The sequence below is a fragment of the Saccostrea echinata genome, unplaced genomic scaffold (assembly GCF_033153115.1).
Source record: "Saccostrea echinata isolate AGI-Se365-2 ecotype Australia unplaced genomic scaffold, CSIRO_AGI_Sech_v1 ptg000022l, whole genome shotgun sequence".
In the NCBI taxonomy this organism is placed as follows: domain Eukaryota; kingdom Metazoa; phylum Mollusca; class Bivalvia; order Ostreida; family Ostreidae; genus Saccostrea; species Saccostrea echinata.
In genome coordinates this window covers 1,024,309-1,039,634 of record NW_026889771.1, presented here as the reverse complement: position 1 = coordinate 1,039,634, position 15,326 = coordinate 1,024,309, and the positions used below count along the sequence as shown (strand labels likewise).

Here is a 15,326-nt window from a genome sequence, read left to right as displayed (position 1 = left end):
AGTTCCATTTTTATTGAAAAAGCAGCTGTCTATGATGTCAAAAAGCCTGGACTTTAATTTATCATGAGGAATGGTTTTATAAAGTGTTAAAAAGTCGTACGTTTTGATGTTATTGATTTTGGTAAAATTTTGAGAAATCAGATTTTCTAAAAGTTCCTTGGAGTTTTTAAGTATCAACATCTGATTTACAGCACTTATTGAATATATCGTATTATTGTACAGTACTCCTGAAGTTTCTCCTTCACTGCTGTTAATATTTTAGTGAGGAGTAAAGAAGGAGGCTTGGTAGGACATTTACTGGAACCTGCTATATATCTTTGTCTGTAAGGATTTTTTTTGAAGTTTAGGGATCCAGTATAGGCATGGTAGTTCAAATTCATTGTAATTGTTGGGAATATTAAAAAATATTTAAAACTGACATATTATTTTGAAGAATTTTCTCCTTAGAAACGGAGCTATAGGTGTAAGTTGGATTACCACTCGCATAATTAAATCCTAGTTCCTCTAAAATACAATTAAAATAATGAGCTTACAAACATAGACCGTGTTGTTACCTGCTTTGTAAGCTGGGGCCAGCACAAAATGATCGTGTAAACTATCTAATTCATTTTCACTTCTGAATTATGGAAGACAGAAGGATCGACGGTTTTCATATTGCCCTTCAATCGCTTAATGCACTCAGATAAAGGGGAGAAAAGGAATATGTTCAGTTCCAGTAAAGCATAAGGCCCAGGGGGAGTGCACAGGCATGGGCAAGAATACCAGCTAAGAAGATTTTGAATACTGAAGCCAAAGAATGTACAAAATGACTAATCAAAGAGACTGAACAAAAAGAGGAAGTAAAACTCAAGAAAGATCTCATTGAAGTCACTGAAGGTTTTCTGGGATATAAAGAAAATTGAGAGTGAGAGACTAGTAAATGACAAGAAGGACTATCGATTTTAAATAAAGAAAAGAAACAGGTAGATGACATATATAAGAGACTCAACTGTCCAGTACCTGCAAATCCAATGTACATTCAACAAGCAGGAGAAATCATAAAAATGGAAAACGGTGTCCCCACTTAAATAGGGAATCGGAAAGGAGAATAGGACAGCGGAACCACACATTATTCCAGTAGAAACAAGGCAGACATCTAGATTACATATTTTGTCCACTCATATTTTATTTCTAGGATCTGATAGAAGTACACGCCACGTTCACTTGACTGGAAAAGCAGTCTTATTAAAACCAGCCCCTTTTCTTTTCACTAGAGTGAAAGGAGAAGGGGGCTGGTTTTAAGGGTTTAATCAGACTGCTGGAAAAGGGGACTTATTTACTAAGATGCCAAAAAAGACACCCCTGTAATTGCTCTTTGAAAGGCTTCAAAAGACCTTAAATTTACTCGGCACTCAGGGCCATTGAGAAGTGAGGGTTCTTTAACGTGCCAACGCCTGCCGTGACATGGGGCCTCAGTTTCTAAGGTCTCATCTGAAGGATCCGCAGCTTTCACTTCAAAGAGCCGAGCACTTAGCGACGGAACAGTCGCTACCTATTTTTTATCGACGTAGATCAGTCGCGGCGTGATTTAAACACAGACCTTCCGATCACGGAGCGAGCGCTCTAATAAGGACTTTAATTGTTAGTAAAAAAAAAAAAAGCAAAAATTCTTCAATTTAACTTAGTTTGCGTACTATCAAGTGAACAAATATTCTCCATTTTTATTTAAAAACGTTTAACCTCAGTTATGAGCTACAAAGAGCTCGACAGGGAATTGATCAGTGTCTTAGTAATAGTAAATACGAGAATATCTTAATACTCAAAATTTGCAAATTGTGTGATTTTATTCAAATTTTATTTTGGAACTTGGAAATTTGAAAACGAAGATAAGAAACTTCAAATTAAACGTCTGTTGTCAGTACTATTGTTTTAAGGGCAAAGTTCTACAGTTTCAAGTACAGTATCTAAATCCCTCGTTTCATTATGAATTTTAATAAGATTTTAAAGATACAAGAAAACAGTTTATAGCAATGAAATTCTAAGGATAATATATATATAAAAATATATAATAAAAATATGACAGAATCAGAGACAATCAGATAATCTACTTTTCAAACATTGTTTAATATACAAAAATGAATTTAATCAATGAAGACATTGATGACACAAAATTTTAATTTCATAAAATGTCTCATTAATTATACATGTTATATAAAACGACATTAATGTTCATATCAAGAAGGCACGTGTCCTTACTCGTCTCAGAACACGAGCCAAACTGTATATTATTCCTAAGTTCAAACCAAATTTATTGATATATCCTTCTCCGAGTAGTGCTGGCGAACCACTTTTATCTTAACGATGGAATAGAATCGTCAACCAGATAACTTCGTTCTCTAACCTTCCCCAATTATAATAACATAAAATCATTGATAACACAATGATCATACATATATATGTTTTTTATGCCCCGGATCGAAATATCCCGGGGGTATATTGTTTTTGTCCTGTCTGTCTGTTTGTCTGTTTATCTGTTTGTCTGTCTGTTGTCATATTTAACCTTGCCCATAACTTTTGATTGGTTGGAGCTATGACTTTCATATTTCACATGTGTATTTCTTGTGACAAGACCTTTCTTTGGGTACCATCATATTTGACCTTTTGACCTTGGAGTTTGACCCACTTTTGCAAAATTTTATGAGACTTTAACCTTGGCCATAACTTCTGAACAGTTGGTGCTTGGGGTTTCAAACTTCACAAGTGTATTCTTTGTGACAAGGCCTTCCTTTGGATACCAACAACTTTGACCTTTTGACCTTGACCTAGGAGTTTGACCTACTTTTGAAAAAACTATAACCTTGGCCATAACTTTTGAACAGTTGGTGCTTGGGGTTTCAAACTTCACATGTGTATTCCTTGTGACAAGACCTTCCTCTGGATATCAACCCCTTTGACTTGACCTTAGAGTTTGACCTACTTTTGAAAAATTTTAACCTTGGCCATACATGTAACTTTTGAATGGTTGGAGCTAGGGCTTTCATACTTCACACATGTAATCCTTGTGACAAGACCTTTTTTTGGATACCAACCACTTTGACCTTTTGACCTTGACCTAGGAGTTTGACCTATTTTTGTAAAACTTTAACCTTGGCCATAACTTTTGAATGGTTGATGCTAGGGCCCCTATACTTGACATATGTAATCCTTGTGACATCACCTTCCTTTGAATACCAACCACTTTGACCCTTTGACCTTGACAAAGAAGTTTGACCTACTTTCGAAAAACTTTAACCTTGGCCATAACTTTTGAACCGTTGGTGCTAGGGCTTTCTTACTTCACATATGTTATCCTTGTGACAAGACCTTCCTTTGGATACCAACAACTTTGACCTTGACGTTTTACTTACTTTCAAAAAACTTTAACCTTTGCCATAACTTTTGAACAGTTGCAGCTAGGGTTTCAAATTTCACAGGTATATTCCTCGAGACAAGACCTTTCTTTGGGTACCAACATTTTTTATCTTTTGGCCTGGATTTTGACTTGCATTTGAGAAACTTTAACCTTCGCCACAAGCTGTCATAAGGGGATATCAGTGTTTCACAAACACATCTTGTTTCTTTATATTCATGTCATCATGTGAATTGTTTCCTTTTTCATAATTTTTATAAAAGTATATTACATTGTGAATTGTAAATACCCCTTTCATTTCCAGATATTTGAAGAAAATCCTTCAAACTACATTGTATATATCGTTATATGCATACAGTTAATTTTCTTTCCGCTTTAAAGTTAGATCATGTAATTGATTTTCCTTTTATTGTACATAAAATTGACCTTAAAATTTGTTTGTCTCTTTTTAGGGCAAAAATTGTGCATTACAGAAAAAATAGTGTTATAATTATAAAATATGCAAATTACTTACTTACTTATGTCAAAAATTCATGTTACTATATGGTTTGTTTTCCTGTGTTGATTCCCTTTGTGGGTTTATGTCTGTGTAATGATGTTGTTCTAGAACAGGTATATTTGTCTTTTCGTAATTGGTTTCTTTTGTAGGGGATTTTCTCCTGCAGAGACAACACAAGATACTTATTTAAATGTAAAATTTAAATACGTACTTGCAGTTTAGTTTTGTTTTTAAGGGCTACGCAGCCAGGAAAAATTAACAAATTACCTGAAAAAAACTTTGACAATGAAAATAAAAGGGGGGGGGGATGTCCAAACTCGAAAATCCTATATCATAGAGGAAGGGGGAGATTTCAACTTCCTTTCACAACAAAATTTTATTAATACTTTGCCATATTAACGTGATTTAATTATAATACAACAAAAAGAGGGGGCGGGGGTCCAGTCTTTCAATGAACATTTTCTATAATAAAAGATTATGTTTGGATACCACGTGCCTGCGGATTTATTATAAAACAGGTATGGAGCTAAATAAGTTTGTAATCGAGATGTGTATATTGGTGAGTTCTCTAAAAAATAAATCATATAGAAAAAAAATCATACACGATTGAAAACAAATATTTTTTTAAAATAAGGGAATGGCAATTGTGTTTTAATACCTTTTAAGGAATGTTATTAAAATAAAAAGAATGAGCACGAAAGCGAAGCTGCTTCCTACAAACACTCCAATCGTGGCACTGGATACAGAACAAAGTCTAGGTGCAGCTGTGTCTTCTAAAAGTGTAAAAAAAAAAAAAAAAAAAAAAAAAAAAAAAACAAACAAAAACAAAACAACAACAACAACAACAACAACTTGTTTTAATCTATGTAACGTTACTACATCTATGATCACGATTATAATAATTAATTTTGTAGTATTCAAAATAGGGGCCTGTTTTCCGGATTGTTAAATGAAAAATAAATTAATAAAAGTTTGAATCTACTTTAAATAAACTTAAAAGTTGTTAAAACTGACGCACCACACTTATATACATAAAAATTTATGTACACAGGTGTGGTGCGTCTAGTTTTATGTATATAAGTGTGGTGCGTCTGTTTTAAACGTGATTTTTCTTGACAGAAAGTGTCAGAATCTTTATTTTAACAACTTTTAAGTGTATTTAAAGTAGTTTAAAATTTTATTAATTTATTTACATTTAACAATTCGGAAGACAAGCCCCTATGGTTTCAATCATTTTGTTTTCCATACAGTGTTGAATAACATTCATTGTAGACCATTTACATTTATAAAGAATAACTTGTAAAATTATCACATGAATAACAAACACTCATACCTACGCAAGTAGGAAGTACTGTAATATTAAATCTGTTGGTATCGCCGCACACGGCACTGGTGATTCCGCGAAGGCGGAAGCCGGACTCGCAATGAAAGTGTATCTCCTCATCGTAACGGTACTCTTCTTTGAAATTTGTTATATTTAACATTTCACTTACATAAGGTCTATGACAACTTATATCTGAAAAAAAAACCCAAATACAACATTTTGAAATGTTATTCGCTGTATCATTTACAAATAATGGATATTGAAAAATTAATGGTTTGAAAAATGGTTGCTAAAATTAAGACCATGAAGTTACGTACATGTGAAGACTTTGCAAGACGCTTATTTCACTTCAAGAATGATATAGTCTAAGACAGATCTAGATTAACTTTCCTTTAATGATACTTTAGTTTTCAAATTGGTTTTGAATGGATTTTACGGTGCTCGTCATTTGTATTGTTTAATTTTCCTGATTTAAAAGAAAATGTTGCAATTTATTATTGTTGTACTATAACTAGAAAGGAGCTTTTATCTTATGTGACCTCATATTAAATAAATATATATATATATAATATATATATTAATATATAAGGATGTATATTTTATCAAATGTACTTCGGACTTTTGTATACTGGCTACAACGGTGTCCTTCCCATCCATCAATACAACCTAGACAACTTCCGGTCACTATATGACAATTCCCTTCCTGACAGTTGACTGGACATGGTATGTTGCACTTTTCTCCATATACCCCAGGTTCATTATAACCTTATGTCATGTGAAGAGAAATTTAAGTCATACAGTGGTTTGCTTACATTTACAAGAAAACAAAATAGTTCATTTCTTGATTGACGTTCAGATCAATGATTCTACATTGACAAATATAAAGATTAATCTATTCACCATAGATCTGTACTTCACAAAGATCTGCTATTGTTTCTGTTGGTCTTGATCCTTGGGGAACAATTACTCCATCACCTCTTTCCTTATAATATGTTACGTACCGTCCATGTTGGATACATACGATGGCCGATAACGGCCGCCACATCACAACTTAACTTACTGCCTTGTGTACATGTAAAATTGAACAATTTAGCACAGACATAATACACAAAAACCTTTGTTGGTAAATGTACATGTACAAATTGACAAATTCTACTATGTACAAAATGCACAGAAACCTTTGTTGCTTTTTGTGCAGAGAAATTGTCAAATTGACGAAAATGACACTTTCTAACAAAGAACCTTCTGATTGACATATTTATGTTGATTTTGAACTTTGATAAGATAATTGAAATCATGTGCAATTCCAAGCCGTAAACTTTCCAAGCGCAATTCCCACACAATCCTGATAGATGCTGAACGAAGGAATCATTCCAAATGTAAGTAAAAATATCGAGTTAAATATTATGTGAAATTCTAAATAACAAAAATACGAAAATATTGTTTACATCGGAATGTACAAATTGAAACAAGTCTTCAAAGAAACTATTCGTCATTGATTAAAGAAAAATTTAAATCTATAAAAATTAATCTGATGCCAATATGTTTTTTAAAAATATTTTTTTAAAGAATTAAGCTATTGTTTAATATTGTATATTACCCTGGAGTATTTATCATACTGCAGGTCACATATACCAATTCGAAACTTAGATGATGAAGCTGGCACTGTTATATATTTTCCTGTACCTTGTGACAGTTCTCTGACGCTCCATGATTTGCGTATGTTTACCGTGTATTGTTTTTAGCTCACCTGAGCTGAAAGCTCAAGTGAGCTTTTCTGATCACCCGTTGTCCGTCGTCCGTCCGTCTGTCCGTCTGTCCGTCCGTCTGTAAACTTTTCACATTTTAAACTTCTTCTCAAGAACCACTGGGCCAATTTTAACCAAACTTGGTACAAAGTATCCTTGGGTGAAGGGGAGTGTAAATTGTTAAAATAAAGGGCCAAGTCCCCTTACAAGGGGAGATAATCAAGAAAAGACAAAAATAGGGTGGGGTCATTAAAAAATCTTCTTCTCAAGAACCACTGGGCCAGAAAAGCTGAAACTTATGTGGAAGCATCCTGGGATAGTGTAGAATCTAAATTGTTAAAATCATGACCCCCGGGGGTAGGGCGGGGCCACAATAGGGAATCCAAGTTTTACATTGAAATACATAAGAAAAATCTTTAAAAATCTTCTTCTCAAGAACCACTGGGCCAGAAAAGCTGAAACTTATATGGAAGCATCCTGGGGTAGTGTAGATTATAAATTGTTCAAATCATGACCCCCGGGGGTAGGGCGGGGCCACAATAGGGAATCCAAGTTTTACATTGAAATATAAAGGAAAAATCTTAAAAAATCTTCTTCTCAAGAACCACTGGGCCAGAAAAGCTGAAACTTATATGGAAGCATCCTGGGGTAGTGTAGATTATAAATTGTTCAAATCATGACCCCCCGGGGTAGGGCGGGGCCACAATAGGGAATCCAAGTTTTACATTGAAATATATAGGAAAAATCTTTTAAAATCTTCTTCTCGAGAACCAATGTTCCAGAAAAGCTGAAACTTATATTGAAGCATCCTGGGGTAGTGTAGAATCTAAATTGTTCAAATCATGACCCCCGGGGGTAGGGCGGGGCCACAATAGGGAATCCAAGTTTTACATTGAAATATAAAGGAAAAATCTTTAAAAATCTTCTTCTCAAGAACCACTGGGCCAAAAATACTGAAACTTATATGGAAGCATCCTGGAGTAGTGTAGATTCTAAATTGTTCAAATCATGACCCCCCGGGGTAGGGCGGGGCCACAATAGGGAATCCAAGTTTTACATTGAAATATATAGGAAAAATCTTTAAAAATCTTCTTCTCAAGAACCACTGGGCCAGAAAAGCTGAAACTATATGGAAGCATCCTGGGGTAGTGTAGATTATAAGCTGTTCAAATCATGACCCCCGGGGGTAGGGCGGGGCCACAATAGGGAATCCAAGTTTTACATTGAAATATATAAGAAAAATCTTTAAAAATCTTCTTCTCAAGAACCAATGGGCCAGAAAAGCTGAAACTTATGTTGAAGCATCCTGGGGTAGTGTAGATTATAAATTGTTCAAATCATGACCCCGGGGGTAGGGCGGGGCCACAATAGGGAATCCAAGTTTTACATGAAATATAAAGGAAAAATCTTAAAAAATCTTCTTCTCAAGAACCACTGGGCCAGAAATACTGAAACTTATATTGAAGCATCCTGGAGTAGTGTAGATTATAAATTGTTCAAATCATGACCCCCGGGGGTAGGGCGGGGCCACAATAGGGAATCCAAGTTTTACATTGAAATATATAGGAAAAATCTTAAAAAATCTTCTTCTCAAGAACCACTGGGCCAGAAAAGCTGAAACTATATGGAAGCATCCTGGGGTAGTGTAGATTATAAATTGTTCAAATCATGACCCCCGGGGGTAGGGCGGGACCACAGTAGGGAATCCAAGTTTTACATTGAAATATATAGGAAAAATCTTAAAAATCTTCTTCTCAAGAACCACTGGGCCAGAAAAGCTGAAACTATATGGAAGCATCCTGGGGTAGTGTAGATTATAAACTGTTCAAATCATGACCCCCGGGGGTAGGGCGGGGCCACAATAGGTATATTAAAAGGGGGGAAATCTGGTAAAGAACAGCATGGCCAAAGTTACTCAGGTGAGCGATGTGGCCCATGGGCCTCTTGTTTGATATCTTTTTAGATATGATTAGTTTAATTTTAAAGAAAATCTTATCAAAATTATGAATTTTATAGGTAGTGCTTTTCCCAATGCATCATCCTTGCGATATCAAAATGAAGACGATGATCGACAACATCATATACTCTGTAGAGAAAACGTTTTTGTTGAGCCAGATGGAGGCTGGCAAGTTCCTGGTCGTATTTATCTTGTTGTAAACCTTGTAACCGGTGAGTATTTGTATATATTGAATATGCGCACGTGCATGTTTGGTACGTTGACCATGCTTACTCACAATTATATTTGTCCACCAAAAACTGTTTACTGCAGTAAAAATGAAACACTATCTAAGGTACAATTAATAAATGCTCTATTTAAACAGAGAGTTTAATTCGAATTAAAATAAATACTAAGAATAAGTTGATGCAGAAACTCCGAAAATGAAACGCAAATTACCAAAATACTGGCACGTCTCTAAAAAAGGTAATGATAGCGACGCAATATTTCTCTGAATTATCTTTTGTTTCAAATATATAGACAGAATAAGAATCTTAAAGTGAAAATTTGTAATTGTGAGTAGATATGACTAAAATTATATTTTACTTTAGTAATTAGTAATAATACTTTAATTGGAGTAAAATAATTTGTGAGTTAGAACTGTAACACACGAAACTAGAAACAAGAATCGATAAAAAAAAAAAAAAATAAATAACCAGTGACCTGAAAATGTCAGCCACGGGGCAGATTTTGCCTTGATTTAATTTTGTTATAGACAAAAGATGCTGAGTGAAATTAAAACATCTAACTTAGGTCAGATTTATCAGTGATCTGACACACACACACACTATATATATATATATATAGAGAGAGAGAGAGAGAGAGAGAGAGAGAGAGAGAGAAAGGGAAAGCTATTATGACATTGACATTACATTTCATTTGTAATATTACCAGAATTACTAATTCACAGATTGTTTTCGACATTATGATACAGTAGTAAAAAGCTGTAATAGTTGGTTCTTTTTTGACAGAGATCTAACATAGAAATTTGGACCGTTATATAGTATCCCAGTGGAAATATTTACATTCAATTAGTTTATCAATGAAGATATCTTTTGATGATAAATTTATTATTATTATAAGCAAGAAATTGAGTAAGCATTTCTTTCAGGTAAACGTATCTGTAAATTCTATTTAAATTATAGAGTTTTTCTGTGTGAGATAGTTGTGCGGGTCGCTGATAAATCCGACCTATGTTAGATGTTTTCATTCCATTTTGCATCTGCCGTCTAACAAAATGAAGTCACGAGCACAAGCTGCCCCCTTTGTTGACATTTTTTAATGCTGAATTTCATTCCATTGTTTCTCGTTTTACACATACCCCAAAGTATATTTACTTCTGTAGAGGAGTAAATGATTTTTACTGGAGTAAAATTAACTTTATTGAGATAAAAATAGCATTGGACAATGTTTTCATTTTCATTGCAGTGGAAATAATTCTAGTGGAGTAAAAATATGTAATTGTGAGTAGCACGTGAGGCATATTATAAATGAAGTGTTCGCCAATTCATTTACCCGGTGCGCATGCCGATTTGTGAAAAAAATATACAAAATACGTAAAGGAATTTTGAACACATCACAAACGGAAAATGATATTTAAAAAATGTATAAAATGTAGTTTTGTTAAGAAAAAGTGAAGATCGGCATTTTCAACATTGCATTTCATTTTTTTTTACCACGTCGATGGAATTATAACTTTGAAAACAGTATAAATAATTCAGGCATTTAATCGTTTTACATTTTAGGTCAAAACTCACGATTTGGTATATTCGAGTCATACAGAAAGCAAATAGCAGCGAAAAGTACACCAGAACAAAACCCGCTAGGATCTGAGAAAAATTCAAAGAAAAAAAAAAGAACAAAATGGATTCACTACGGTTTGTAATTAACCAGATAACAACAGATTTCATGACATAAATTCATGTATTAATTATGTAAATATTTCCCTCTTTAATAGACTGCAGATATACAACTTTCTTTCTTTCAGGTTTATGTTGGTAATGGCCATTTCAAAAACGGAGTATTTCTTAAAATCACATCCTTAAGCCTCTCGGGGTGTGGCGGGTTAGTGTCAGTTGGCCCATTTCCTAAAACCAGCAATGTTTCAAAAGAAATAAGGGATGCTGCATTCGAGAAGTTTGTAGCACAGAATCGCACATTTAGGGAAAAACATAAAAGCCCCAACAATTTCGTTCTTGTGTATCCAGACGGAACCTTGGTTGACAAATTACCTGGGTCACAAGAAGACTTTTCACTGCTGGGGTATAGGAACAGTATAGATCCCCACAAACGATTTGATCGGCTCAGACTTTATCTGTGTCGTAAAGGTAAGTGTGAACTTCACTCCTGTAGTGATATTCATTTAACCTGTCAACAATTTTGATATTTCACACAATCTCATGGTCATAGAAGATAGTGTATATATAGGTGTATTTCGATGATTACCGTATGAACCAACCCTATGTAGTGGTGACAGACTCAAGTTACCCACTCTTTATAGTTCCACTCCTGTTAGTTCCACCCCTGTCAGCAGCCAGGGTAATGACACTTTACAACTGACAGTCGAAGTGGTTTTTTACTTCCGAGGAGAAACTTTCTCCGAGAATTTTCCAAATAATTCTTCTATTGAAGTAAGTGTATTGTTTTATTCATTTTAACTCATCCATCTATGAACATATGCATGTATACATAAATTTAATGCATCGTGTTCTGTATTGTCAGCATCTTGTCAACTTTGCGGAGGGTAAATTAAATTTGAAGCCTATAAAACTAAAATCAAGAGAAAATGGGAAACAATTTGAAGGTGCAGAGAGATTAATGGATTTGATGCCAGAAAATAGTGAAGGTCACCAAATTGAAGTGGACGTGGAACCTTTACACAGACGGTATATCACCTAAATAAAATAGGGGTCTAACAATTAAAACATTCCCATTCATTTCGATACTTAACACAGATCATGGGGCTCGTGTTTTCTGTTCTAAGTTATGTCCTAAGGTAATGTTAAAAAAATTATAAACAGATACAGTAATTTTACATGTGCATAACATGATAAATATTTAAAAAGATTTTTTTTAGTCTGGGTGGTGATAGAATGGATGTACCTGTATCTGATGAGGAAACGCTGAATCAGCCAATTCCCGCGACAGCAGAGAGTGACGAATGTACAGTAGCGTCAGCACTAGCGGAAAAAACATTACAGTGAGTAAAATCAAACTTTTAAATGTATTGAATAAGTATTATTGTGTTGAAAGTTGTTTAGTTTCATTTCATTCATTTTCAGAAGGGTACAGACTTCAGAACCCATTGAGATTTTGAAGTATTATCAAAAAATCTTCATCCAAGGCAGAGAGCTCGATGTCACGGATGAATCCGTAATGATTGAGGGAAATACTACGAGCATATTCATAAGCCGGCTGGCAATATTGGAAGATGCTTTCGTAGAACTAAGTGCAGCCGAGAATATACGCTTCCCACTGAAAGTTACATTTCATGGCGAGCAGGCAGAAGATTTTGGAGAGCCCAGGCGGGAGTTCTTCACCATTGTTGTCCGGGAAATAAAAGAGAGAATGTTGGATGAAGAGATAAATTTCGTTCCATGTGATGAAAGGCTGGCACGCCAGCATTTCTTTTACGCTGGACTCCTCTTGGGTAGGGGTTTCTTAATTTCATCTCATTTCTTAATCTTTTACACAAATTCTTGATATTTTTACATTTTGTGTGGTAACATGATGTTACGTGATATGCATTGTAGGTTTAAGTGCCATTCAGGGTGGCCCGCTCGCGCCATATCTTCATTCCCTCCTCAACGCAAGTGAAACGACTGAAAAAAAAAACAATTCATCAAGGGTTTAAGAAGGACTGGGCTATTTCAAGTGAGTTGCGTATTTAATTCTATATGTACTTGCATCTTGTATATGGGTCATTCTCAAAAAATGTCCAGATTTCAGTGAAACAAGTTTTCTGATAAATATTTTAATAAAATAACAACTTTTTTGTGCTCATGAACTTAATAATGGTCTAAAATTGGGAGGACAAATATAAGTAGGATTAAAAATTGATATAAACACTGAAAAAAATCCTTCAACATGAGTTAAATTAAAGAAAATTGCTTGTGATTTCGCCGAGGGTGTATTTTCAACCCTCCTTATTGAGACAGTAAATATAATTTGGGAGTATAAAATACCTTTAATGTATTGTAAATACTTAACATTGTTTAAAAACATGCTAAAAGGTGACTGAAAAAAGTAAGAATATAATTTTTTAAACAATAAACGTTAAAAAAAACTTTGTGATTTTCGCCGTGTCCTTGGAGTAACCAAGACATAAAAGTTATCTGTAACAGTCATTTTTCCTGAAGGAACTCTTCAGCATCAGCTGCCTTCTAAACATCTTCAACCCGCCAAAATATAAAAAGACACAAAATACGTGTGTTTCACCCCGTAGACACAATATCTAGTTTCAGTTGAGTTTGATTGAAAGAGTAATTTATTTTTAAGTCCTTGGAGTTACTTAAATAATGTGAGGATAAATTAATCTATAATGTTTGTGATGCATTGAGTGACTTTGTAGTGAAATACACATGATGTAGGAGCTGTGCTCTACCTTTTTAAGTCAGCTATAGCTTTTATACTTGTAACTTTTGATGTAGTAATTCCCTGGCGTTACTGTCCATTTTGTTACTGTAGGAAAAGTTACTCCAAGGACGTTTTTAATTACTCTATGGACAATCTATACAGAATTTAATTAAAAAGAATGCAATTTCGATTCATCTGTTTTATCTCCCTCCTATTTTTAAATACTGACTTGTAGTGTAATTGACTTAAATACCAAATTATTTCCTAATTGCTTTTTACAATTTGACAATTCGATTATTGTGCAGTCTTGGTAATGCACGGGACAAAATTGGGTAACACCAATGACTTATTTAAACTAACTTTGAAATTTACATTTTGAAAATAAAATATAATGTGTAAAGTTTATCAAAAATAATATATCAATAATATTTGTATCATCTGATCATATGTTTTACATATAATGTTTCATACATGCTACAAATTAATTCAGTAATCGATACAAGTAACACAAAGGACAAATTTGGTAACTCCATGGACGTCAAAATGATGAAACATTTACATTATAAATATACTCTTGTATTTACACTTGTTTCAGCAGTAGAGTAGAGAGTCTTTATTTATTTCGAGTAAAATGAAATATCAAAATGTCTTATGAAATACATCTTTACGCCCTTTTAACCTTGTAATACTTAGCTGTGGTAACATTATAGACAAATTCAGTTACTCAAGGGACACGGCAAGCATTTAAGACAGAAAAATGAAATAAAAATATCACATATGAAGTCGTAATTGTGTTCAATGTATAAAAGAAAATAATTGTGGAGAGATGGTACAATTTAAGTTACATTAAAATAATGAAGGCCTTAAAAATGATATGATTAAAGTGGTAACTCCAGGGAAGGTTAAGAACACAAGGGAATGTGAAGTAAGAAACCACGATTTTATGACAGATGACATGTTTTTACTCTGAAGCCTGTTGATTCTATGTCATGTTCTCTCGATGAAAATATTGGAAGGACGAAACATTTCAAAAGTTGTAAAAAAAGAGGGCCAGACAAGTGAAATCTAGATCCAAGGAACCTTCAAAGTAACGTCAGATATAGAAAATTTGACTTTTTTGGAATGTGTATGTCCGACAATGAAATAGTTTCGGATTTTTCTTCACTATATCAAAAGCGATATCAAAAGATTATCTTTCCGAGGAACAATGCATCAGTCACCAATCATGAATTTATGTTTGAATGTAGATGAAAAAATACTCTTCATGCAGATTTGTCTGATTAATTTTCCCCATAAAGGTTGAAAATTGTTTGTAAACCTTGCACTACAGAAGTATATTAAAGCTTTTGGAAATGAAGTTAGAGCAGCTGAAGTAAGAGTGGACATTACAGTAGAGGCAGTACTTTATATGGATCTCTATCTTTTGAACCCAGCATATCTTGAAATTTATATCAAACAACAAATAGGCATTGGGCAAAGGTATATTCTTTTTATTCTGGTGAGTATACATACAGCTGATCAACACCTATAACATAAAATCAAATAATATTAATTTATGAATAGGAAAGGCAGATAGTCAGGGTTTTAGTGGACAAAAGAGTTCATATTAAGAGAAACCAGAGCAACCAGAGTTCCAGAATGGAGAAAAATTCGAATAAAAATACTGAAAAACTGAGACCCCGGAAAAGAAACTTAGATAAAAATGCTGAAACACAGAGACATCTGAACTTCAGAATACATACATGTGTGATCAAAGCAGTAATGAAAATAAAAAACTAAATACGACCAAAAACTGT

General features: G+C 34.0%; 1 protein-coding gene and 1 long non-coding RNA gene across 2 annotated transcripts; one reads left to right on the top strand and one right to left on the bottom strand.

The window, feature by feature from the left end:
- Window positions 1-2,132: 2,132 nt before the first annotated feature.
- LOC133190763 (uncharacterized) lies at window positions 2,133-5,397 on the bottom strand. Its single transcript, XR_009721609.1, has 4 exons — window positions 5,221-5,397; window positions 4,546-4,660; window positions 3,907-4,047; window positions 2,133-2,380 (listed from the first exon to the last, which is right to left on the bottom strand). It is a non-coding gene; the product is annotated as an uncharacterized LOC133190763 (long non-coding RNA).
- A 5,558-nt stretch (window positions 5,398-10,955) lies between these two features.
- On the top strand, window positions 10,956-12,158 carry LOC133190613 (uncharacterized). Its single transcript, XM_061326303.1, has 4 exons — window positions 10,956-10,975; window positions 11,456-11,585; window positions 11,677-11,840; window positions 12,032-12,158. Exons 1-4 carry the CDS (start codon window positions 10,956-10,958, stop codon window positions 12,156-12,158), a joined length of 441 nt encoding a protein of 146 aa, XP_061182287.1.
- The last annotated feature ends 3,168 nt before the right edge of the window (window positions 12,159-15,326 follow it).

What these genes read in the sequence shown, in the direction of transcription:
- LOC133190613 (XM_061326303.1), top strand. Translation starts at nt 10,956, where the DNA reads ATGGCCATTTCAAAAACGGA. An exon ending in CAAATAATTCTTCTATTGAA is followed by an intron (nt 11,586 to 11,676) that starts GTAAGTGTATTG and finishes CTGTATTGTCAG; the next exon opens with CATCTTGTCAACTTTGCGGA. An exon ending in GTGGAACCTTTACACAGACG is followed by an intron (nt 11,841 to 12,031) that starts GTATATCACCTA and finishes GATTTTTTTTAG; the next exon opens with TCTGGGTGGTGATAGAATGG.